This window comes from Ambystoma mexicanum, chromosome 2p (genome assembly GCF_040938575.1).
Source record: "Ambystoma mexicanum isolate Mex_15411 chromosome 2p, UKY_AmexF1_1, whole genome shotgun sequence".
Lineage (NCBI taxonomy): Eukaryota > Metazoa > Chordata > Amphibia > Caudata > Ambystomatidae > Ambystoma > Ambystoma mexicanum.
The window spans coordinates 970,389,655-970,414,724 of record NC_090923.1 but is presented as its reverse complement, the minus strand read 5'-3'; the positions used below and the strand labels follow the sequence as shown (position 1 = coordinate 970,414,724).

General features: G+C 49.1%; 1 protein-coding gene across 3 annotated transcripts in view; it reads right to left on the bottom strand.

Moving 5' to 3' along the window:
* The window catches only part of SPTBN2 (spectrin beta, non-erythrocytic 2), a 1,293,574-nt gene that overhangs the window by 537,190 nt on the left and 731,314 nt on the right, over positions 1-25,070 (bottom strand). For all 3 annotated transcript variants that reach the window (XM_069644771.1, XM_069644772.1, XM_069644773.1), the window contains one exon: positions 4,915-5,004. In XM_069644771.1, coding sequence (XP_069500872.1) covers positions 4,915-5,004 — 90 coding nt within the window. The remainder of the gene's footprint in view (positions 1-4,914; positions 5,005-25,070) is intronic.

Below are 25,070 nucleotides of genomic sequence, written 5' to 3'. Positions count from 1 at the left end.
TCGCTCATGTATTTTGATCGAATTGGATTATGCATTTCATTTGTTTTTGGAGTCTGACAAACTCCATAGGCATCTACATTTTGTATGGTGACACACAGCACATTCAGTGCAGTGTCACAGAGAAATCCTTTAGATTTCTTTGAAGGTTTAAATACCTTTTGTTGTGAGAACTTCTGTTCCCAAAAATAGTCAAATGAAATTGACTACTTATCTTTTCTCTCTGTAGATTCAGCACACCCCATCTTATGTGGAGTGTTGTGGGGAGGGGGGAGGTCACATATTCGCCCCCTTTTCTACTAACTCCTGTAATATGTTTTATGTTACCCTCACAACTTTAAATGGGTGGTGGCAGTGGTTTAATTTTCCTGCTGGTTTGCTTTTCTATCACTGGCTGAATCCTTAGCTGCAGTATAGCACCCATGGGTGACCACTGTGTCAAAACAGCCCCAGTCTTTTTTCACCATTTCTTGTTTCTGAGGTCTTTCTTGGATTTTACTCTGCGCGCCAAACCAGGTTTAAGCCCTTTGTTCGTTTTGCCTTTGGCGGGCTTCAGTACTGAAACCCGCCTCTGGCTCCAGTGTGTCTTGCAGGGCAGGAAGTGAGGGAGGTGCTCCGAAACTCCCTGTTCTCACCCAGTCCTGATTGCAGGACAGCCACCCTGCTGTGTGAGTCACAGCTAGGCTGTGCATGAATGGGAGAAACCTGCATAAAAGGTGAGGCTTTTTGGACTGAAGACAGAGTCGACCACTGGACGAAACATCAGACGAAGGAATCGCGAAGAGAAGCTTGGTGCATCCTCCTGGACCGTTGAACTGCCAGGTCAAGCCCTGCTGCTGTGCTGAAACTCTGAATCGACAAGCTCCGGAAAGGACGGCTTCTTCCCTTTGTGTTAGTGGGACCAACTAACCCAGAGACAAACTTTGCTGGAAGACTTTCCCCAACTGGCTGTACTGCTTTGCTGCTGCTGGAACCAAGTGCCAGGTGTCGAGAAATACATCGTCCAGTGCAACGTCTAAGTCGGCCAAAAGCTCCAGGAGTCTCCTGAGGACCCTCCCGGAGCAGGACAACCCAGGTTTAAGTCACCTCACTAGAGGGCTGGACTCAAGGAGTGAAGGAAGCCTCACCAGTGTCTAAGATCCGCGGTGTTGCTGTATACCGCGCGCTGAAACTGCGAAGTGCCCATGAATTGAAAGATCCTGTATCTGTCCGGACGTCCTCCCTCTTGTCCCCATGACTGGGGCCAGGAAGACAGAACCTGCAACACTGCAACCAAGACAGAAGCCAGCTGCCTCCTCTTCTTCTAACGTTAACTACTGTTCTGACTAAGGGGTCCTTACCTCTTTACTTGTATCTTGCTTTTCTCAGTTGAGATTTGCAGCAGCTGCGTTTTCTAGAGTTGGTCTCAGCTCTAACTTCCACAAGCCTAACAGCTTGTGGCCCAACATTGATTTTCTACAACAAACTCTCTAACCTTGTGCAAGACTTTTTGCTATCGAAGAGGTGCCTCAGCTCCATAAACTTTGCTCCAATTGACCTTGGCTGTCCCTGCTCCCTGCAGACTCTTCTAGTCCATTGACTTGGATTCCAACTGTCCTTCATAGGGGATACATTGGTTTTTAACTAATATTGCTGGCAGAGGTTTTATCTAGACTTCATTGCAAGATTTTAAAAGTGCTCACATGCTCTGAGAACATGTTAAGCTTTTTCCTTTCTTTTACCTTTCCTCTTTACCTACCTCAGAATTTTACCAAGTACAAAAGTGATACATAAATGCCATTACTGTCCTAGTTAGTGAAGTCACATCAGGGTGTAGGAAGTGTGCATGACGCATCTCTAAAGAGTGTCTACTAGCTTGTCTTGGTTCTGAGAACGTATTTTGAAGTGTATTTTTATTGTTGCACAATGCCCTTTTTAAAGAATGCTTATTTAAAAGTGACCGTTAAATAATTATTTTACTAGAGAACCTTTAGTGTACGTGTTATTTAGATACTTTTATTTGTGGATTTTGATGCTACAGCTCTACAGTTCACATTTACCCCTCTTGAGAGAAGTCTGGCTGCTCAGTCACACTGCCAACTTGTGCAGTACAGACCTATACCAATAGGTGGGCTACCTAATACCAAGAGGACAAGGGGGTGTTGTCTCCCACAGGATTACTACTCCAATTCTTGCCGAACACTAGCTCACGGTGGGATGCAATGACGAGCTAACCAACCACCTTCTCTCCCTCTAAATTCCCTACGACTCCCCTCCACACACTGCTCCTGCAGACTCTCCTCATCTAATGCTTGCTTCAAACACCATCCATTCAGCTCTCCTGCTCTCCTCCAAAATGAGCTGCCCTCATGCTCTTTTTTAATTTCATTTAGTTTATACAAACTTTTTTGAAAATGTAAAAAGAAAAGAAAAAAAGAAAATACTAATAAAAAAACTAAGAAAATAAAATTGAAGAAAATGGAACAAACAGACAAAACTATTTGTCACTTTCTGCCCTACTTTTTACCCTTTAAAATGTTCAGTTCATACTACTCAGTATTACACTGATAGGTGACTCTTGAGTCCTTCCATTTGGTCTTCAAAGCTCCTTTCCCTCTTAATCTCAAGCATCACTCATGCTCTTTTTATAGTGTCTTAGCCCATCACCTAGGCTGGCTCTCCAAGTCGTAGATTGCAGGTGCAGATCCAATTAGGGACTCATTGGGAAGGGCTTAATCCATTTCCTTCTTGCAAGTCCCTTGGGGGTAGGCTTAATGCAACAGAGGTTGTAATGGGGGCAGCCATGTTGGCTTTAAAATCCATGTGGCCTGCCTCTCTGCCTGGCTGCTCTCAGCAGCTCCTACTCCTTGCTGTTGCTGAAAAGATCACTCCTGCGTTGATGCTGCCTTTGTGCTTTCCCTTTTTCCCCAGGTTAGCGTAATTAATATCTTCTCCTTTGGAGAGAAAGAGAAGAAAGGAGAAAGAAGAAAGGAGAAAGAAGAGACAAAGAAAAGAAAGAGACAAAGAAAAAAGTGAAAGAGGAGAAAGGGGAGAAAGAAGAGAAAGAAGAGAAGAAAGAGAAAGAAGAAAGAAGAAAGAAAGAGAAAAAGTAAAAAGTAATACAAAATGGAAGAGAAACATACAGCTTTCGGTCAGACATCCGATCTAGGGTGACATTGAAGCTTTGTTTCAACAAAACTGGCAAAACAGAGAAACGGAAGTCTGAAAAAGAATCAGTGGGGAGGGTGTTGGAGACACAGGGAGCATCAGTTTGCACAATAAGCTGTATCGGGAGTCTTTTTTTGCTGCAATGTTTAGGGTGGGAGGGGGGCCGTGCTCTAGGCCTGGGTTCGCCCTGCTCCTAGGGTGGTGGGAGGATTGTCAGTGTTGGGCTCCGGCTTGGCCTCCGGAGCGTGTCTCCGTTTCGCCTCCGTCGGGTGTCCTCAGTCGAGTTTCTCCATCCATCGCAAGGTTGGGGGCTGTCTCGCCACTCCCGGGAATTGCTGCGTGTAGTCTAGGAATGGGGCCCAGGTTTGGTGGAATTTGCTTCTGTTGTCCAAGCGCACGGCCGTGATTTTTTCTGCTGCAACTATCTCCCAGCATTTGGCCCACCACATTGGGATTGATGGGCCCTCAGGGTGTTTCCATAGCCTGGCGGTTGATATATTTGCTGCCGTTAGAAGGTGCGAACAGAGATCCGCTAGGCGGCCAGTCAGTGTGAATCGTCCTTCGCCTGTCACCCTCAGCAGGACAACTCCAGGGTCCCACGGGATTGTGAGACCTGTGATTAGTTTGATTTGGTCGAGGACATTTCTCCAGAATTGGGCCGCTTTAGGACAGGTCCACAGTAGATGGTATAGTTGCCTTTGTATGAGCATCCTCTCGAGCAGTGTGATGGGAAGGAGGGGTTGCATTTGTTGAGGATTTCTAGTGTTCGTTACCATCTAACACCTTGAAGGCTCCTTCCTTGTTGGTTATGCATTTGGAGCTTTTGTGTACACGGGACCAGATGTGGTTCCATTCCGCTTGGTCGATCTCTCTGCCTATGTCCTTCTCCCATTTTATCATGTAGGGCTCCTTCTTGTTAGGGTCCGTTTTATCTAGTAGTCTGTATAGGGTGGCCACCTTCCCTTTAGGGGGGGGTGGTAGTGAGAGTACTCTCTAGGGCTGATAGTTCTCTACTTCCGCCTTGCCCGACTCCTTCGCTTGATAGCCAATGCCTAAGCTGTGCGTATCTGAACCTTTCCGTCTCTGGGACATGGAATTTGGCCTTGCAGGCTTCAAAGTTTAGCAGATCACCGTTTTCGAAGAAGTCGGCGATGACGCCCAGTCCGCCCACTTTCCACTTGTCGAAGCTGTTCGGGGTGACGCCGGGGGAGAAGTCTGGGTTATCCCAGATGGGGGTGAGAAGGCCTGTCGAAGTTCTGCGGTTCCATTGGCAGGCTGCTTTCTTCCAGCTTGTCACTGTGTTTCTTGTTGCAGTCAGTGGCTCCTCGTTGGTGGAGTGGTTGGGGCTTCTCATGTGTGGTAGGCATTCTATCGGCGACTGGCACCAATTGTCCTCCAGTGACTTCCCACTATTTTTAAGAAGTGGCATGTGTGCACTTTCTCCTCCCTAATATGGGCAAGGGTTGTGTGATCTGAAGTATCTCCCATGTGTTTTGAAAGGCCTGTCTGTGGGTTGGCCCGCCCCTCCCCCAGTTCCCCTGTCCCAGTAATGGTGAATGTAGTTTGCTGATCTGGTCTGGGGTTTCTTTTAAGTAAACAAGGATATTGTGGAAGATGCAGTCCTCCCTCTCCTGTTCCACAAGGAAATCCTGTGTGACCTGGGTTGGGGGGGGGGGGGGGGGGGGAAGAGTATACGAGAAACACAAACATTATAGAAAGTGTCCGATTGTGCGTTAGTCCCATTTGTTGACCAATACAATGGGCACTCACCTGATTTTTTTTTATTAGCAGCTGCACTGTTGGAAGGTCCTTGCCATGTTCTGTGGAGGATGCAATGGGCATGCGCTCTCTTACCCACAACTACAACCAGAACAAAAAGACATTAACAGAGGTCAGCAAAGCAAACAAATCTGTAATTCAGACACTCTAGAAAGAGACAGCAATGCACACTCAAACGCAGCAATCTGTTACAGTAGCAACAATAGAATCATTTAATTAAAAAAAAAAATTAATTACACAGAACTTTTGTAACGCTGCGTTGATTATAAGGCATTGCTACCGATATCATGTGCCCCTAACGTGTGTGCGACCAAAACAACTTTTTCTTTAGTTACAACCCCCTAAGTCAAAACCTTCACAACCAGAACCTCTAAGACCATCACAGAGGATAGCCTTTTTCCAGAATGAAACAGTAAAAGGAAGCTCCGATATGGCTGCTCCTGTATGAAATAAACCTTTTAAAATGCATTTTAAAATGTAACCAGACCCGCAGGTATCCGAGTGCTCTACAATGTCACACATAAACCTACAATAATCAGAAGTACGCATTCAAAAAGAAAGAAAATGAGGGGACGCTAAATAGACGTGGTATGTCGTCTGCACCAACAAAAGGCCAAGAGGGAAGGAAGACTATATCAGAACAGCAGAGGCATGCTCACATTTTGGAGTGCCTGAAATAAGATCAGCAGCAGAGTGTAAAACAGGCTTCAAAGACGAAGTCACTTGCAGACCTAAAGAAATGGCATTACTATCACCCAGGTGATGAGAAAGGGCCTGCATGGCAGTATGAAAATCTAAGGAAGGTAAAAAGGCTTTTGTTTTTTTAAAAAGACGACAAAAAAAAACACTGGATGAAATATACAGCCAAGAGATTTCACAGTGGACATCAAAATGGATCATGGCCAAGCAGACGAGGGGCTATAAACCCTCCAGAAAACCAAGATGAAAATACCAAAGAAAGTACAAATTACTTACATTCAGTAATGTTCTTTTTGATAAATTTCCTCCCACAGGTGCCACATTCCCAGTATCAGCTGCCATCTGAAACTCAGCAGTGGGTGCAGGGTGGCTCCACGTTGACTTGCCTTCACACTAAAGACTTCGGTGCCAGAAGGGACGCCAACAGCAGTATATACATCGCACACTACAACACTTGACCTCAATACTTCCTTTTAGTTTTTTGGCGAATTTTTGTGCTGCTTGCGCCATAAAATTGCTGAATCCATTGTTATATAAAAGAGAGGAAAGGGAGGTTCAGAACTGAGAATATCTTTTTGGCATAGCAACCAGCAATGCCATGGCATGAGCATGCCAAATACAAAAGTTTATTTTTCCAAACTCCTCCGCCATACTACTCAATGAGGAGTTCCCCAACAATATTTGCTCCAATCAGCAGCTTTTTAAGAAGCAAGTCGGGTGCAGGGCTTTCTACTTCCCAGCTGCGCAGGGATTTGTAAATGTACCATATTTGTAAATTTAAGATATCGGGCTACTTTTGACCGGTCTGTTTCGTTAGTCCTCTCGAGGCTGCCTCTCTACAAACGCGACCACACTCTACCCACACCCGATCTCCTGAGGCTGCTTTGTTTTTCATGTTTTCTGCCCCCAACCATCACCGCACACCTACTCACCACCCCCATGCTCTACCCCAACCCAGCCACCCTCCAACTCTCTCTACCCCACTCTCTAACCCTACCTATTCTAGGCCCAATCTGACTAACCCTACCCCACCCTATGTCCGCACTATACCCCACCCACACTACGCCCACCCTCTACCCCACCCTACATCCACTCTCTACCCCTTCCCACAATACCTCTCTCCAGTTCCCCACACCGACCCACCCTCTCGACCACCTCCACACTCCCCATACTCCCTCTACCCTCACCCACCCAAACACACCTCTACTACTCTCATCCTTACTTGCTCATCATCGGTGGCACCCTCTTTCAATGGCTTCCCCCTAAAATCCATTTCCTTCTCATTCTCTTGGACACCAGCATCCCTTTAACGCATCCTCCTTTGAAACTTTGCATTCGCCTCCTTGCACCCTGGTGCCTATACATTTAAAATTCAAACAACAGCAGTAAATACCAAAGCTATTGGCTTTTCCAATGCTTACTTTACACTGCACTCAGCAGTGGAGGGAAGCACAGAACTGAAATTAGTACAAGCTCTCAATACGTGAGGCAGGATGCAAGGAGACTCCATCAGAAAGAACATTACCAAAGGCAAGTACTTTTTTCTTCTAATGGATTGCTTCTTGCCAAAGTAGTACCGACTGGATGGAAGAATGCAAGAGTATATAGCACGCAGAGCACTGAGAAAAATAATAGAACTAACCATCCTGATGTCGGCTTGGAGACAGCTCTTTCGAACCTGTCACCAGCCAAAAACTATAAAAAGCTTTCCATCCTTCAGTAGAACAAGTTACTCTTACCTGGTAACGTTCTTTCGATGGGATGGTCCGACGACGCATTCCATATCTACGACAGTAATCACCACAGCTGTGCTGCTTCGGAAAATCTTTCGGCGTCTGCGTCCTGCGTCGATGAGCCGCCCTCGAGGACCTCCTCCGACGGCTGACGTCACTGGATGTTATAAGTAGGACGCACAACGCCCGTAGCCTCAGTTGTAGTTTTTTCCCCCCAGAACGTGTGGCACCAGTCTTCTGCCAGTCTGACCACACAAAGCCTTGCGGAAACGTAAGCTGCAATCGCACAAGAAATTCTGTAGCGGGGAAGGCAGGGAGGGAGCGATATGGAATACGTCGTTGGACCATCCCATCGAAAGAACGTTACCAGGTCAGAGCGTAACTTGTTCTTCGAGGGGATTGGGTACTCCGACGTATTCCATATCTATGACAGACTCCCAAAGCAGTACCAATGCAAGGAGGTGGGAAAAGAATTTAGCAAAAGAAATTTAGAATGCCCAATCAAATTGCGGAGCAAAGGACCGCCTTGCCAAAGGCCAGATCCTGCCCACGGATGGAATCGAGGGAGTAGTGACGTACAAAAGTATGGACCGAAGCCGAGGTGGCTGCGTCACAGATGTTACGAATAGGAACACCCCTCTGTAGGGCAGTAGTGGCAGCCATACCCTGGTAGAATGGGCCCGCAAGCCGACCGGTGGGTCCTTACCTGCCAAGCGGTAACACTCAGAAATAGCCAGAATAATCCAGCGAGACCAAGTTTGCTTAGTCACAGCTTGTCCCAAATAAAGAGTTGATCGTCCACTCTGACCCGGGACATGCGTGAAATAAAAAAGCTTAAAGCTCTCCTAGGATCGAGCCTATGGAGCCTCTCCTCTTCCTTACCAGGAAGTGGAGGAGGATGAAATGCCGGAAGAACAACCTTCTGGCCTAAATGAAATTCCGCCACCACCTTCGGAAGAATGGAAGGACGAACTCTAAGGACAACCCTGTCCTTATGAAATACAGTGAAGGGTGGCTTAACTGAAAGTGCCTGTAACTCACTCACTCTGCAGCGGAAGTGACCGCAACCAAAAATACAGTTTCAAGAGTTAACAGTCTCAAAGGGCAAGAATGCAAAGGCTCAAAGGAGCACCCATCAGAAACCTGAGGACAAGGTTCAAATCCTAACCGGGCACCTGGAAAGGTGACAGAGGGAATACATTAGTGAGCCCATTTAGAAACTGAGAAATTAAAGGAATTTTAAAATAAGAACACTCTTCAGATGAGCGCTTAAATATGGACAGCGCCACCAGGTAACCTTTAACCGTACCCACTTACAAGCCCCTGTGGGCTAAAGAAAGCAAAAAAGACAGAACCACAGGAATGTCACATGCAAAATGATCCACATTCTTAATCCTGCACCAGTTGCAGAAATTTCACCAACGGCAAAGTTACAGGGACTTAGTTGCGGGCCTTCTGGCCGAAAGCAACACCTCCATCACGTCTTCAGGGAGGTCCCAATCCTTATACCTCAACCTTTCAGAAACCAAGCGTGAAGGTTGAGGGATCTGACCTCTGGATGGAGAACCTGACCCCCCTCCCGTGAGAGCAGATCATCTCGGTAGGGAAGACGACGTGGAGGGCGGACGGACAAGTCGAGAAGGTTCGGGTACCACGTCCTCCGGGCCCACGCCGGAGCAATGAGGATCATCCGGGAACCGAACATTCGTAACCTCTGCAGCACTTGCGGGATGACGGGGACTGGAGGAAACACGTACAGCAGTGGGTAAGACCACTCTACCACGAATGCGTCTCCTAAGGCTCCTTTTGGAGGAAATTCCCGCGAGCAGAAGCTCTCGCACTTCCAGTTGACACTGGAGGCGAAGGGATCCACTTGAGGGGTTCTCCAGGAGAATCTCCTGAGCCAACTCCCACTCGTGAGAGATCGCGCTCTGCCTGCCCAGACGTTCCGCCGTCTCGTTTTCGTCTCCTGCCAGATGAACTGCCGAGATCAAAACTTCCTGCTGGATTGCCCAGAACCAGGGCTGCATCGCCTCCCTGCACAGAGGAAGTGACCCTGCCCCCCCCCCCTTTTTGTTGAGGTACTGCATGGCCACTGTGTTGTCCGTCAGGATCAGGACATTCTTTCCTCGCACAGTTGGCAGAAAAGCCTTCAGGGCAAGCCGGACGGCCCTCAGCGCCAACAGATTGATATGGAGTTTGGACTCCGATGGAGACCAACGACCGCTGACAGTCAACTCGTTGGCATGAGATCCCCATCCCGTGAGGGAATGCGTCCGTCACGATCGTCACCTCCGGCCAGGGTAGCCAAAAAGGAGCTCCCTTCATCAGATTGCCTTCGACGGCCCACCACAGAAGGCCCTGGGCGACCGAGGACGGCACCTGAACAGGGTCCGACATCCTGCCAGAGGTCTGAGACCACTGGAGCTTGAGTGCCCATTGCAAAGATCTCATCCGCAACCTGGCCTCTGGCACCAGAAGAATGCAGGATGCCATGAGGCCGAGCAATCTCAAGAACTCGAACGCTGGGGGACTCTGGGAAAGCTGAAACTTGTGCACCATCTGCTGAATGTGATGAGCCCTCACCTGGGGAGGAAAACACTGCCTCAGTGACGTGTCGAGCACTGCTCCGATGTACTGGAGCCTCTGAGTTGGTGTCAAATGGGACTTCTTTAAGTTGAGGGAGAAGCCCAGCTTGTGGATGGAGTGGCAGGTGACTGACAGATCCAGGACCTGCTCAGGAGAGAGCGCCCTGATCAACCATGTGGTCTCTTGACCCCCCCGCCCCTGGCTCATGCCCAGTGTGGTCTCTTGCCCCCCCACCCCCGCTCATGCCCCTGTGGTCTCCTGTCTTCCCCCTCCCCCTGCCCATGACCCTTGTGGTCTCCTGTCTTCCCCCCACCCCCTGCTCATGCCCCGTGCGGTCTCCCGTCTTCCACCCGCCCCCCGCTCACGTCCCCCGTGTGTTTTCTTGTGATCAATCAGGTTTTAATTCCCTCCTCTTCTACTACCTTCCTACTCCCCTTCCTACCTATTTTCTCCCTCCTCTCAGCCTTTCCTCTCCTAGCACTTACTCCTATCATCTGTTACCTGACTTTTGATGGCAGCATGTCTGTCTCCCCTCCTCCCCCCTTGTTTTTCACCCTCCCCCACCCCTGCTTTTTAAAATTTGTCACTAACAAATTTGGTCAGTAGCGTGCCTTGTTCTTCTCCTTCGCCCCCTCATATCCCACCGTGCCAACCCTCCCAACCCTCCTCTTGTATACCTCCTGCACTACATCAATTGTTGTCAGACATAGTTACTGCTTGCTTTGTTTCTCCCCCTTTTTCATTACCTCTTGCCTTACTTGTTCCTATGCACTTGCACTATCAGAAATGTCGACAGGCCTAGTATGAGTTATTTTTCACATTCTGTATTGTTTCAAGGACTTTAACTGAATGTAACTATTTTCCTATGTTCCCTCCCTCCTTGAAGCGCTTTGAAACACATTGTGTATAGGCGCTGTTTAAATAAACAATCAAATCAATCAATCAAAAAAAAACAATCATCCAGGTAGGGGTAGACGTGAATCCCCCTTTCCTGAGATGCGCTGCCACCACTACCATGAGCTTGGTGAAGACCCTCGGTCAATTCGAACGGCAGGACCCGAAACTGAAAGTGTGAGTCGCCAACCGCGAACCTCAGGTACTTGTGCTTTGGATGGATTGGCACATGAAAATAAGCATCCTTGAGGTCGAGAGACACCAACCAGTCCTGAATTTGAAGGGCGTGGAGGACTTGAGAGAGAGTAACCATCTTGAACTTGTCCTTCCTGAGGAGTTTGTCCAAACCGCATAAGTCCATGATGGGACTCAATCCCCAGTCTTTCTTGGAAATCAAAAAATAAGGGGAATACCATCCCTTGTTCCTCTCCGCTACAGGCACTATGGTGGCTTTCTCCAGCAGGGACTGAATTTCCTGCGCAAGGATCGGATCGGATCGGGACTCTTCAAAGAAGAGATTCCCCGGTGGATTGTCCGGAGGCCTCTGCCGGAAAGGAAGACAGTAGCCATGGGCTATGATCTCCAGAACCCACACATCTGAAGTAATAGCACACCACTCTACAAGATGATGCGCCAGCCTTCCCCCAACCGGCGAACCATGGGACATGGCCTCATGACTAAGCTGAAGCGGCTGTGGCGTTGTCTGGGGGCAAAGAGGCAACTGCCCGAGCAGCCTTGGCACCTCGAGTACCTTGTTTTCCACCTCTGGCACTCCTACGGTGGCTACTTTGACTGACAGCTCCTCTCGCTTTACCAAAGGATGAGTAATAACGAAAGGAACCTCCCCTCCATTGCTGTCCCCTAGGACAAAAAGGCGGAGGTTGTCGAACTGCAGCGCCCAACGATTTCGCTGCAGCTTTGGAGGTCTGCAACCTCTCAAGGCTCTCGTCAGCCTTGCTGTCAAAAAGCTGTTCCCCGTCAAAGGGCATGTTGAGGAGCCAGGCCTGCACATCAGGAGCACATCCCGACTTCCGCAACCATGCAAACCTGCATATTACGGTGCTCGCCGCCATGGACCGGCTGACACAATCTGCCATGTCCAAACGCGACTGAACGGCCTCACACATGACATCCTTGCCATCCTGGACCATAGCAAGGAAACCATCCCATTCGTCCCCTTCGGGAACATGTTCAGCCGCTAAGGAAACAGTTCCACAGAGTATGTGTGAAACGAGACCAGGCACACATGGAGTTGGCCGCCTGAAACGCCATACCCCCTGAAGAAAACACTTTTTTTCGCCCAACCATCAAAACGCTTGTCGTCCCCATCGGGAGGAATGGTAGGATACGACGCCTGCTTTGCTGGGGCCATAGCCGCCTGCACCACCAAACTCTCCGGAGTGGGATGCTTGGTCAAGTAGCAGGGGTTGCTACTGGCTGGGCAGTATTTTCGCGGCAAAGACTTGCCCACTGCCGGGTGACTCTCCAGAGCAGTACAAGCCGCCGCCACCCTCCTCTGTAGAGCCATATGGAATGGCAGTACCGGGTCAGTTGGTGGACCTTGGTCGAGGATATCCGTAAGGTCATCCTGAAGAAAATCCCCTGGGGGAGCAGACCACCCCAAGTAGTCGGTGACCCTAGACATAAGGCGCCAGTACGAGGAGTCCGCATGAGTGCCAGGCTCAGGCCTACAAAACTCCACCTCCGGAGAGGTGTCCAGACCACTGGCGTCACGCAGGGACTGACGCAGGTCCTCAAATTGGCTATGGCCCGAGAGAATCTCATCTGGCACTGTATCAGGAACCATGCCATCATCAGAGCCCTCATCCACCTGTGAAATGTACTCAAGATGGCGGTAAGAGGGCACAGAATGGGGAACAAAGCCATGCTTGACCTTGGCCAGAGCCTTTCTAGGGGGTTACACCATGCCCCGGGGCACCCCTGTCGAAACAGCCTCGAAAGGCGTCGAGTGAATCGGTGTCGACGCCGAACGTGGCGCCGACAGCATAGACAGCGTCGACACAAGCCTCAAGGACAGAGCCCCGAGCGTGTCCCTCGACAGCCTGGGCGCCGATGGCGTCGACGACTTCTTCGGAGGCGGAGCCTCGAAAGAGTCCGTCGACGACCTCGGTGCCACAGGCGTCAATGTCTTCCTCGAAGACACCACAGGTGCACAGTCTCGAGCGCGTCGAGGACCGGGACCTGGAACGGGCATGACAATAACAATTCCCCTTGTCCGAGTGGGACCTTTCCCGTGAATCGTCCCGACCACCCGAGTCCGAAGGCGTACGAGCGGTGTCTCTTGACCGATCACGACCGACCCCACTCGGAGGCGCGGACGGACCAGTGCCCTGCGATTCCAGAATCGCTAGCATTTTCTTACCGAAGGAAGCCCATTCCTCTGGCGTCGCATGCTTGGTGGGATAAGCAACCCGCCGACAGGTGGCGTTCTCGGATGAGGACGGGGAAGGCGACCGATGACTGCGCTTCCGGGAGTGCCTCGAAGAGGCAGGGGAATGGCGGGACCTACTCCGGGACCGAGACCCACTGGACTTCCGACGACAATGCAGAGAGTCGGCCCTCGAATCGTCCGTCGAAAGCCCCACAGACCTCGACTTCTGTGGTTTGGACACCTTACCTACCAACAGTTTCTTCTTGCGCCCCCGCAAGGCTTTGGACCGATAAAGAACAGAAACTCCAAAGAGTCGAGGCGCGCCGAGATCTCCGAAGCGAACACATTCGCGGAAAAAACTGAACTGAGGCTACGGGCGTCGTGCGTCCTACTTATAACATCCAGTGACGACGGCCGTTGGAGGAGGTTCTCGAGGGCGGCATATTGAAGTCATCGACGCAGAAAGATTTTCCGAAGCAGCACAGCTGTGGCGATTACTGTCATAGATATGGAATACGTCGGAGGACCCAATCCCCTCGAAACTCCCTCGTTGAAGTTAAAGTCAAGTGCCCTTCTAGGGTACAGGCAATTAAACCACTTTCTCTTTCGAGGGGTAAGGAGTAGTGTAGAAAACTGGCAAGTGGATTTTTTTTGTGTCAAGTGAAACCTCAACAACCTTAGGAAGGAAGGAATAATCTGAAGGGTTACCTTTAAATGCGAAAACAGCAGATATGTCTGTTTGCAAGACAATCCCTGCAACCCACACACCTTCCCAGACGAAGTAGTAACAACTAGAAATATAACCTTCAATAACAGTCAATAACAGTCAAAGGGAGCCGCCATGAAAACAATTAACGTCAAGATTAAGTCCCACGCTGGAACAGTGAACTGGTATGGGGGCATGTTTACCTACCCGCTGAGGAATTACAAAGCAGTAGACATCGAAGAAATAGGGAGCTTGCTATGAGGTTCATTTATAGACAAAACAGCAGCCAGATATCCCTCAAGAGCATCAATAAGCGAGTCCTGTTGGGCCAGGGGAAGCAGATGGGGAAGTTCAGATCTTTCCTTCTACTCCAAGATGTTAACCTCTTTTCCTGGCAGTTGTAAATGGCCTTGATGACAGACATCCTGGCTAAAAGGAAAACATCTAAGGCATCATCTGGTAGGCCCTTGTACCTGCACTTCAGGATCTCAGCCACAAATCAAGGTTGAGCGTGCTGAAGTTCGGGTGGAGGATCACCATCTCCAAACATGAGGCGGTTCACCTGCAGCTGAATACCAAGGAGGACAGGTGGTCATGTAGAGAAGATCAAAGTACCACGTCCTCCAAGCTCAATACCGGAGTTCAGACAGTGCATATTTTAGGGATTTCTAGGGCTGCTTTCTATGGCCCCAGCCCCTCCTTTTTTTTTTCGATCTCTGACCTTTTTGGTGGGTGGCGAGAGGTACCTCTCCTGAAGCCCCTGTCATTTCAACCCCTAGGCCTTACTAAAGGGATATGGTATTGGGATGCCCATAAGGCACCCAGTCGTCCCATTTTTGCTGCAGGGTGATCATATCGCCCTACATTGATTATAGGGGTCAGCATGGTGGTGTACCTTTTTTGAGCACCAATGTATTTATCTTTTGTAAGTCCAGCTCTTAACCATTTTGTATTTTAGGGTTACTTTGTTCTGGGCAAACAAGGGTAGGCTTAAAATGGCAGTTCTGATCACAATGGCTTTGTGATCTCACTTGTCAGCCCCCATATTGTACAAACTGGTTTGGACCAGTCTAGGTCCCTGATATCTACTACTTAAGGCCTGGTAACTGCTCTCTCTCTCTCTCTCTTGCTGCTCTTTGCAGGAATATGGAAGAGGCAGGTCTGACAACCTGCTTAAGAAGTTCCCAACTACTTTCATCGATTTTGCAATTTTAAGCTCTTGCTTGGCCATAATGACTGGGTACAGTGGTTTGGGCAGATGCCGGTGTTAGGTAAGATTATTATATAGTAATGAAAAATCTTCCTGACCTGGGTCAACCCCAGAACTTTTTGCTTGTACTGGTGGATTATTTTTCTTTATACCTCTGATTGGGAACCTTTTTCCACAATCAAGGAATTTGTTACCCTATTTATGGGTGTCGTTTTTAAGACCCTCCATAGTGTATTTTAAAAGTTATCCTATTTGACAACCTTTTGGCAATAAGTGCCTATTGTTGCTGGGTTGCCATAGGGGCTCCCCTTTTAACTTTCCTAGCAAACCTTGTGAGAACTACAGGAAAATGCAAACACTGGGAGATTGCCTGTCCTGAAAGGATTGCCAACCCCCAAAATTTGAATGTTGCAAGGCCGTTTGATTGGCTGGGTTCCTGCATAAGAGTCCAAACCTGGAAGCTGAAGAAGTAGTCGACCACTGGAACCAAAACCGAAGACGACGAAGAATTCGTGGCTGAAACGATTTCCAGCGACCGGAGAGCCTGCTGTGTAACCAGAGCTTGCAGTAGCCCCTCCTTCCAATCGACCTGCGTGTTCGGCAAGAATTAGTGCAGTCCAACTGGTGTGGGACTACACAAGGCTCATCTCCTTAGTATTTTTCAATATAGGCCTGTAGTACACAAGTTGGTAGTGTGACTGAGCAGCCAGGCTCATCTTAAGAGGGGTAATGTGAGCTGTAGAGCTGTGCAATGAAACCAGCAAATACAGGTATCCAAGTAATCACTTACACACTTAAAGTTACAATAAATTAATGATTTATACACAAAGAAATGTAAAGCATTCTCTGATATACGCCAATCACTGAGCTCTGGGCCATACTGCCCCCATCCAATGACTGCCCTCTCGCTAAGCCCCTTCTCTGGCAGCCATCTTCAGATTTGGTACCACGTAAAGTGGCAGTATGACCAAGAAGAGCCGCAAAAGGTGCAGGAGGGAGGGTTTGCATATGAATCCATGCCAGACACATGCGGGAGAACAATAGTTACATGTAAGTAACTTGTTCCTTCTCCAGCATGGGGTCTGGCATGGATTCACATGCTTATGAATAAAGAATACATAGCAGTACAAAATTACACAACCACGGGAGGTGGCAAGGCTCAACAGAAGCAAATACTCTTACCTCTGTAACAGGCTCATCTTCAAGCGAAGAGGTTGCGGCGCACTGCTTGGACGACCCTGGACTCCTCTCTGGAATCCCTGTCGACGCAGTAGACTCTTGTGAAGGTGTGCGTGGACCTCCACGTAGCAGCCCTGCAGATGTCCAGCAGGGGCACACCAGACAGGAACGCTGTCGTCGCAGCGATCGCTCTGGTGGAATGGGCTCTCGGACAGTCAGGCAGCGGTCTGTTTGCCAAAAGGTGACAGTGTGTGATGCAGCCGGAGAGCAACCTGGAGATGGAAGCCTTGGACAAGTCCTTCCCATGGTTCACAGGATCAAAGTTCACAAATAGTTGAGATGTCTTCCGGAAACTCTTCGTGCATGGCACATAGAACTTCAGCGCATGACCCACATCCATGAGTGCAAAGTCCTTTCATCCGTCGACAAAGGTTTTGGAAAAACCACAGGCAACACCAAAGGCTTGTTGAGATGGAATTCCGATGGAACCTTTGGTATGAAGGAGGGCTGCGTCCGCAGCAGCACCCCCCTCGTGTCATGATATGGCGGTTTGCAGGAAAGCGCCTGGAACTCACCTACCCTCCTGGTGGAGATGATGGCCACGAGAAAAGCGGTCTTCCATGAACGGAACTTGAGAGGGGTCTGATGCATAGCCTCAAAGGGGTCAACCATGAGCCTCGTCAGCACCACGTTGAGTTCACACGCCAGGGCAGGAGCCTTCACCGGCGGGAACGATCGAAACATATTTTCGAGTAACTCCTTGACTAGACAGTGGAACTAAAGAGAATGCCATCCTGGAGACCTGCTGTTGCGGGAGATAGCCGCCAGATGCACCTTGATCGAGGTGTGTGCCAGCCCCGCGTTGGACAAGGGAAAATGTCAGGGAGAATTCTCATTTCTGTGCTAATTCCCTTCAACCTTAGAGACCCCAAGCTTTTCTGCACGACTTTGGGACTTTTCAATCCTGGAGTGAGACCCTTTGCTCACTCTCTCATGTATTTTTGATCTGATTTGAATTACGTGTTTCTAGAATTGTGGAACCTGTCAAACTCCATAGGCACCACCTTTTGTATTGTGACACAGAGCACCCTCAGTGCAGCGTCAAAGAGAAGTCCTTCGGATTTCTCTTAAGGTTTGAATACCTTGTCTTGGAAAAACTACTGTTTCCATGAGTAGTAAAGTGAAATGTACTTTATTTACCTTTTTTCTCTTTGTAGACCCAGCGCCCACCAGCTTATGTGGAGTGCTAGGGAGTTTACTTAGTAGCCCCTTTGTCGACTTACTCATTTAACATTTTTTTGTTACCCGCACTACAATTAATGGCTGGTGGCAGTGGTTTAATTTTCCTACCATTGTGCGTTTTTACCGCAGGCTGAATCCTCAGCTGCAGTATTGAACCCATGGGTGCCCATTTGTCAAAATTGCCCGGTCTTCCTTTTTTGCTATTACTTGCATGTGAGTTCTTTCTTGGGTTTGGTCCCTTTGTTCGTTTGGTCTTTGGCAGGCTTCCCTGCTGAAGCCCGCATCTGGCTCCAGCGTGTCTGGCAGGGCAGGAAGCTAGGGAGGTTCCTGAAGCTCCCTGTGCTTAGTCTCCTTGGTTACAGGAATGCACCCAAAGGTGATTGGCTGGCTGGCTGTCCTTGTAGGACAGCCACGCTTCGAATGAATGAGAAAAATCTGCATAAAAAGGAGAGGTCTTTTAGACAGAAGGCAGAGTTGACCAGTTGACGAATCCGAAGAAGAAACTGGAAGAGAAGCTTGCTGTACCCTCCTGGACCGCTGGTTTGCCCGATGAAGCCCTGCTGCAGTGCTGAAGCTCCACATTTCGCATCGACTAGAGGAGCACGGAACGGACGACTTCTCCCTTTGGGCTCGTGGGACCAATCGACCCCAACATGAACTTGCTTGGAACCCCCATCCCTGCTAGCTGTACTTCCTTGCTGCTGCTGGAACTGAGTGCCAGGGGTCAGAAACGCCAGAATCGAGTGCATCGTCTTTAAGCCAGACCACACTCCAGGACCCTCCTGAAGCAGGACAACCCAAGCCACCTCACCAGAGTGCTGCACTCTAGAAGCCCCAAGTGTCCAAGATCTTCAGTGGTGCTATTGACCAGTAGCTGAAACCGCAAAGTGCCACTGAATTGGAAAGCGTCCATTGCTGCCACCGACCTTCAAACCGCAGTGCAGGAGTCCCCAGACGTCCTCCCTCTTGTCCCCATGACTGAGCCCCAGGAACCCAGGATCTGCAGGGCTGCAACAGGGACAGAGCCAGCTGGAACCTCCTCTTCCAACCTAAGATACTGTCATAACTAAAGGGGTACTTATCTTTTTGGTTTGTAGCTTGTCTGTCTCACTGGAGACTTACAGTTGCTGCTTTTTCTGCAAAGCTGCTTGCAGCTTTGTTTTCACAAGTCTTACAGATTGTGACCCAACAGTGATTCTTTTCTACAAACTCTGTATAACATTGTGCAAGACTTTTGTGCTATCTACCAGAAGTGCGTCAGCTCCCCTAGACTTTGCTCAATTGCCATTGGCTGTCCTGGCTCCCTGCAGACTCTTCTGACCTATTGACTTTGTTTAAGTGTCCCTCATAGGTGGTACATAAGTTACTTTTACTGCTGGCCAAAAGTTATCCTTCAGAGAACTTGTTAACCTTAGTTTCTTTCCCTAACCTTTTTCCTTTGCCACAGACTCAGCATTGCAATTAAGGGTCAACAGTGATATATCAATGTCCACAGTGTCCTAACAATGGAAGTCACCTCAAGGGTGTAGGAAGTGTCTGCGTGCATCCCAAAAGGGTATCTACTTACTTAATTTAAATATGAGGAAGTGTATTTGAAGTGTATTTTATTGTTGCATGTTAGGCAAGATTGTATGCAGTAACCCTGTGGGATACTGCACCAGCCTTGTCCTCTTGGCAATAGTTAACCCAACCTTTGGTATAGGCCTGTACTACAGAAGTTGGTAGAGTGACTGAGCAGTTGGGCTCATGTCAAGACGGGTCAATGTGAGCTGTACAGAGCTTCACAGTGACATGTATTAAAATAACACATATTGAAGGTTTCTTGATTAAATCATTATTAATTTAACAGTCTGTTGAATAAGTCTTCTTTAGAAGGGAGCAAATATGTAACACTTAAATATACCTCAAAATGCACACTCTGAGTTTCAACAAATCAGTACATACCCTTTTGGGATGGCACACAGACACTTCCTAAACCATCAGGCGACTTCAGTAGCTAGGACACTGTGGACATTGATATATCACTGCTACATTTAGAGGATTCCTAGTCATTTAATCGATGTAAAAGTGCTTTTCAATCAAAACCAGTCCATCGAAAATATAAATGGACTGGTTTCAATGGAAATGCACTTTTACATGTCAAAGATAGCATTTCAATGCATTTTTTTTGTAACATTAAAACATCACATGGACCAGTCCAGTGCTGAACTTTGGCACTGGCCAACTCCTTGTAATGTTTTTAATGTTTTTTTGGTATACTGGGGGGGGTTCTCCCCTACCCCCACAACCCCCCCCCAACCCTAATCCTAATGTAACCCTTAATCTAACCCTAACCCCAGTTTCGATTATACCATCGGATTATAGTCAATGAAACGGTCATACGATGGTAGTGCTTTTCGTTGAATATAATTCAGTGGTGTGACATTAGATGGAATGGGTTTAGATGAATTGACTAGATACCCATTTAGAGCAATACGAAGTTTGGTGTCAAAAAGGAAAAGGTTAGGGAAGGAAACAATGGTTTCCAAGTTTCTCAAATAGGCAAGTACTTTTGAACCCTCCAATGCAATATAGATTAACCCTTTCCCAGCAATACAGGTAAACATCTATTACTTTTTGGAGGGACAGATTAAACACAAAGTCAGAGGTTAGAAGAGTCTTCAGGGAGCCAGGACAGCCAATGTTACTTGAGCAAAGTCTATGGGAGCTGAGGCACTTCTTGAAGATAAGTAAAAAGTCTTGCACAATGTTAAAGATAGTTTGTTGAAGAGAAATCACTTTGTTGGGCCACAAGCGGGGAGGTTTGTGAGGGACAACGCTGCAAGCAACTCTGCACAGGGCAGCAAATGAAAGTCTTAACTGAGAACAAGCAAGCTACACAACAAGAGTGAAGTACCCCTTAGGTCACAGTATGTTAGGTCTGAAGAAATTGGTTCCAGCTGGCTTCTGTTCCTGTTGTAGTATGGCAGATCCTGTTGTTCCTGAGCCTCAGTCGTGGGCACAAGATGGACGACGTCTGGGGACTCCTGCACTATGACTCAAAGGTCGGCGGCAGCAATGGCCAAAGTTCAGATCAACAGCACTTTGTAGTTTCAGCTACTCGCAAATAGCACCACCGCGGTTCTCAGATACCTTGTGGACTTTCTTCGTTTCTGGGGTCCAGTACTCTATTGAAATGGCTCAGGCTTGGTTAGTCCTGCTTCGAGGGAGTCCGGAGGATCTTCCTGGAGCTCGGGTCGGACTTAAAAAAGCGATGCACTCAATTCTGGTGTTCCTGTCTCCTGGCACTCGGTTCCTGCAGCAGCAATGGAAGTACAGCCAGCAGAGATGGGGGTTCCAGTTCAGCTAGTCTGGGGGCTGATTGGTCCCACCAACCCAAGGGGGGGGGGGGGAAGAGTCGTGGAGTAGAGAGAAGGAAGAGATCTGCAGAACGGAGATAACGAGAAGGAGTATAGAAAGAGAGAAGGGAGGAGAGGTACAGAGGGGCAAGACCATAGAGGGCTTTGAAGACTAGGCAGAGAAAGTAAAATTTGAGCTAGGAGTGGAATGGGAGCCAGCCTAGTAAGTTAAGAGGAGAGGAGATGGAGTTGTGAGGTGAGAGGGGGCAGAGGGAGCGAATGGCACTGTGGTAGGCATATTTGAGGGGGGAGAGATGAGAGGAGGGGAGTCCAAAGAGACAAGTAGAGCAGTAGAAAAGTCTGAAGAGGAGGGAGGAGATGAGGAGTTTAGTAGCTTGAAAGGTTAGGAAAGGACGAATTTTGCAGATGTTGTAGAGGTGGAAACGGCAAGATCTGGCAGTGAGAGAATTGTGATGAGAAAGAGGTGGGTGTCAATGCGCAGACCAAGGTTACGGGCATGAGGAGAGAAGGGGAGTTGGGAAGGAGGAAAAAGAATGCAAGGAGGAGGGGGGGAGGGAGGAGGAAGAGTGTTGGCAGGGAAGAAATGGAGTTCAATTTTATCTGCGTTGAGATTAAGGAAGTGAGAGGACATCCAAGATTTAATAGAGAGGCAGGAAGAAAGTTTATGGTGGATGTCAGGAGAGAAGGAGGAGAAAGAGAGGAAGAGCTGGGTATCATCAGCATAGAAATTATATGAGACATCAAAGGAGGAGATTAAAGGAGACAGGAGGGAAGTATACAGCGAAAAGAGAAAGGGGCCAAGGACAGAACCCTGGGGAACGCCATGGTTGAGTGGAGAGATTGGGGAGGTGAAGCCACCCCAAGAGACTGAGAAGGTGTGGTTAGAGAGATAGGAGGAGAACCAGTTAAGAACGGAGTCTTTAAGGCGAAATGAGGAGAGAGTGGTAAGGAGTAGAGGATGGTCGACAGTGGCAAAGGCAGCAGAGAGGTCCAGTAGGACCAGTATAGAGGAGTGCTTAGAGTAGCGAGGAGAGAGTTGAGAACAGAGGTAAGAGCAGTTTCAGTAGAGTGAAGAGGGCGGAAACCAGATTGGGTAGGGGGGGGGAGAGAATGGTTAGAGATGAAGGTAGAGAGTTGAGAGTAGACAATGCGTTCTAGGAGTTTAGAAAGGAAAGGTACTGAGGAATGGGACGATAGTTAGATGCAAGATGGGGATTAGCAGTAGGTTTTTTGAGAATGGGGATGATAGCTGCATGCTTAAAAAGGAGTGGGGAAGGTGGAGGTGAAAGGAGGCGTTGAAAAGGGAGGTGATATAGGGAATTAAGAGGGGGTAGATTTTGGGGATGAGGGAGGTAGGTATGGGGTCAGAGGGAGAGGCAGTGGTGTGGGTTTTAGAAAGGAGGAGGGTAACTTCCAATTGAGTGATAGGGGTGAATGAGGACATGGAAGAAGGGGGGGTGTAGGGGGAGGAGGAGGAGGAGAGAATAGTGTGTCGAAGATTAAGGACTTTGTTTGAAAAGTCAGTGGTAAGATAAGAAGCAGAGGGGGGGGCAATGGAATGATCAGGGGTAGGTGGAGAGAGAAGCTGAGTTAAGGTTTGGAAGATATGGCGAGGTTGAGAGGACAGAGTGGAGAAGGTCGAAGTAGGTGCATTTAGCAGAGAGTCATAAAGGGAGTGATAGTAGAAGTAAGCAGTTTGGTTGGGGGGTGGTAGGGTGTTTGAGCCAGGAACGTTCAAGGTGCCTAAGAAGGCGGCGCATGGAGGAAAGATGAGCTGATAGCCAGGGCTGAGCAGGTCGGCGAGAAGGGCGGAATGAGGAGCGAGGTTAAAGATGATCAAGAGTAGAGGAGAGGGAGGAAGTTAAGGTGGATGAGGCTTCTGTGGCTGAAAGAGAAGTGGGAGAGAGAGGGGAGGCAAGAGGAGCAGGAAGAAAGGAAGAGAGAAGGGTTGAAGTTGCATAGATCACGTCTGAGGAAGGGGGTGGAAGAAGAAGCAAAGGGAGGGGAGTGCGAGGGAAGGGGTGAGGGAGAAAGAGCAAGGAATGCTTAGAAAGATAGTTAGGTAGAGAAGAGATTGGAGAAGGAGAGAAGGAGGAGGTAAAGATGAGGTCAATGGTAGAGCCGATTGGTGAGTGGGAGGGGAGGGGAGAGGAGAGATGATGGGAGTCGAGGATGGATAGGAGAGGAGAGGAGGAAGGGTTAGTAGAGAGATGGAGATTGAAATCGCCAAGAACGATTAGTGGGGTGGGGCTGGGTGCTATGAGGTTAAGAAGATGGTCAAAGTCTTCATAGAATGAGCCGAGCTGGCCAGGAGGGCGATAAATGATGAGGAAAGATAGCATGGGGAGAATTCAAGATTTTATACATAAATTCAAAGGAGGGTAGAGAGGGAAGAGAAGAGGGAGAGGAGATAATGTGGGGGCGAAAGAGAAGGCCTAAGCCACCTCCCCGGCCAGAGATGCGAGGGACGTGCGCAAAAGAAGAAGACGAGGTAAGGGAAGCAGGAACAGAGGTGTTGTGTGGAGGGATCCAAGTTTCGGTGCTACAAAGAAATTGGAGATTGAGGCGCAAGAAAAGGTCAAGGACAGCAGTGGTTTTGTTACAGATTGAGCGGGTTTTCCAAAGGGCAACGTCAAAGGTATAAGAAGAATTGGCGATATGTGGGTAGATAAGATTGTGGTGCCAGGATGATTGGGAGTGAGTGGGGGAGGGAAGGTAAAGAGAGGAGATGACCATGATAATGAGATACAGAATTTTGATGGGGGAGAGGGGAGGAGGAAGAGGGGAAGGAAGGGGAGAGGGGCGGAGCAGAAAGAAGGAGGATCGCATAACAGAGCAGTATTTATATCAGGGACAAGTGGAGAGGAGTAGTAGGATCCTGAAGGCTGAATTGAACGGGATGCAGCAGAGGGTCGTGGAAGGCTTCATAGAGGAGTGAAGCTGTGAAGGTGGAGGATGCAAAGGTCAGTGGTAGGAGGGATCGGCTTCCGGAGTTGGAGACCACGGCTGCAAGAGACAGATCACAGCGAGGGCCAAGGCTGCAGAGTTGGAGGGAGTGATAGTCCGTGGCGGAGGAGCTGCTGATTGAAGGCTGAGGGAGCAGTCCACATGAGCAGTGGAGGCCACAGCAGTATAGTCACTGAGGCTACGGAGGCTGCGGTCCCGGGTGGTCGCAGGAACAGTGTGAGCAGGTGACAGATTGGCCCACAGGAGCAGCAGGAGCTTCTATCACAGATGCTCTGATGCCCAGGGGGCCGCAGCCGAAAGAGGTCGCAGGCGCAGTGACAGGAGGTGAAGAAGAAGCAGCCCCAGGATGCAGGCCGCGTTAGGAGAGGCACCGAGGCTGCGGTCCTAGGGTGGTTGCAGGAACTGAGGCAAAGGATGACAGAGCAGTCACGAGGAGGTGCAGGGGCAGCAACCACAAAGGCACTGAATCCGAGAGGGCAGCAGCTGAAAGAGGTCGCAGTGGTCACAAGAAGCAGCCTCAGGAACAGTACAGGCTACAGCAACAGAGGTATTGAGGTTGTGATGGCTGTGGTGTCGGAAGTCAGCAGGTACTGGGGCAGAGGATGACAGAGCAGACCCCGGAGCAGCAGGGGCCGTGGCCTCCGACACAAAAGCTGTGGGGCTGCAGCCGAAAGAGGACGCTGGTGACAAGCAGCACCCAGGAACAGCGGGGGCCGGGCAAACCAACAGTCCAGGAGTTACAGCAAGCTTCTCTTCCAAGTTCTTCTTCGACTCCTTCGTCCAATGGTCGACTCTGCCTTCCAAGCAAAAGACCTCACCTTTTACATAGGTTTCTCCTATTCGTTTGCAGCATGGCAATCACTATCACAGCAGGGTGGCTGTCCTACAAGGACAGCCAGCCGGCCAATCACCTTTGGGTGCATTCTAGTAACGAAGGAGACTAAGCACAGGGAGTTTCAGGAACCTCCCTCGCTTCCTGCCCTGCCAGAGACACTGGAGCCAGAGACGGGCTTCAGCCAGTGAACCCCGACAAAGAACAAAGGGACCAAACCTGGTTTGGAGTGCAGAGTAAATCTCAAGCAGGACCTTTACAACAAGAAATGGCGGAAAAAAGAAGACGGGGCCATTTTGACAGGAGCAATACTGCAGCGGAGGATTCAGCCTGCGGTAAAAACAC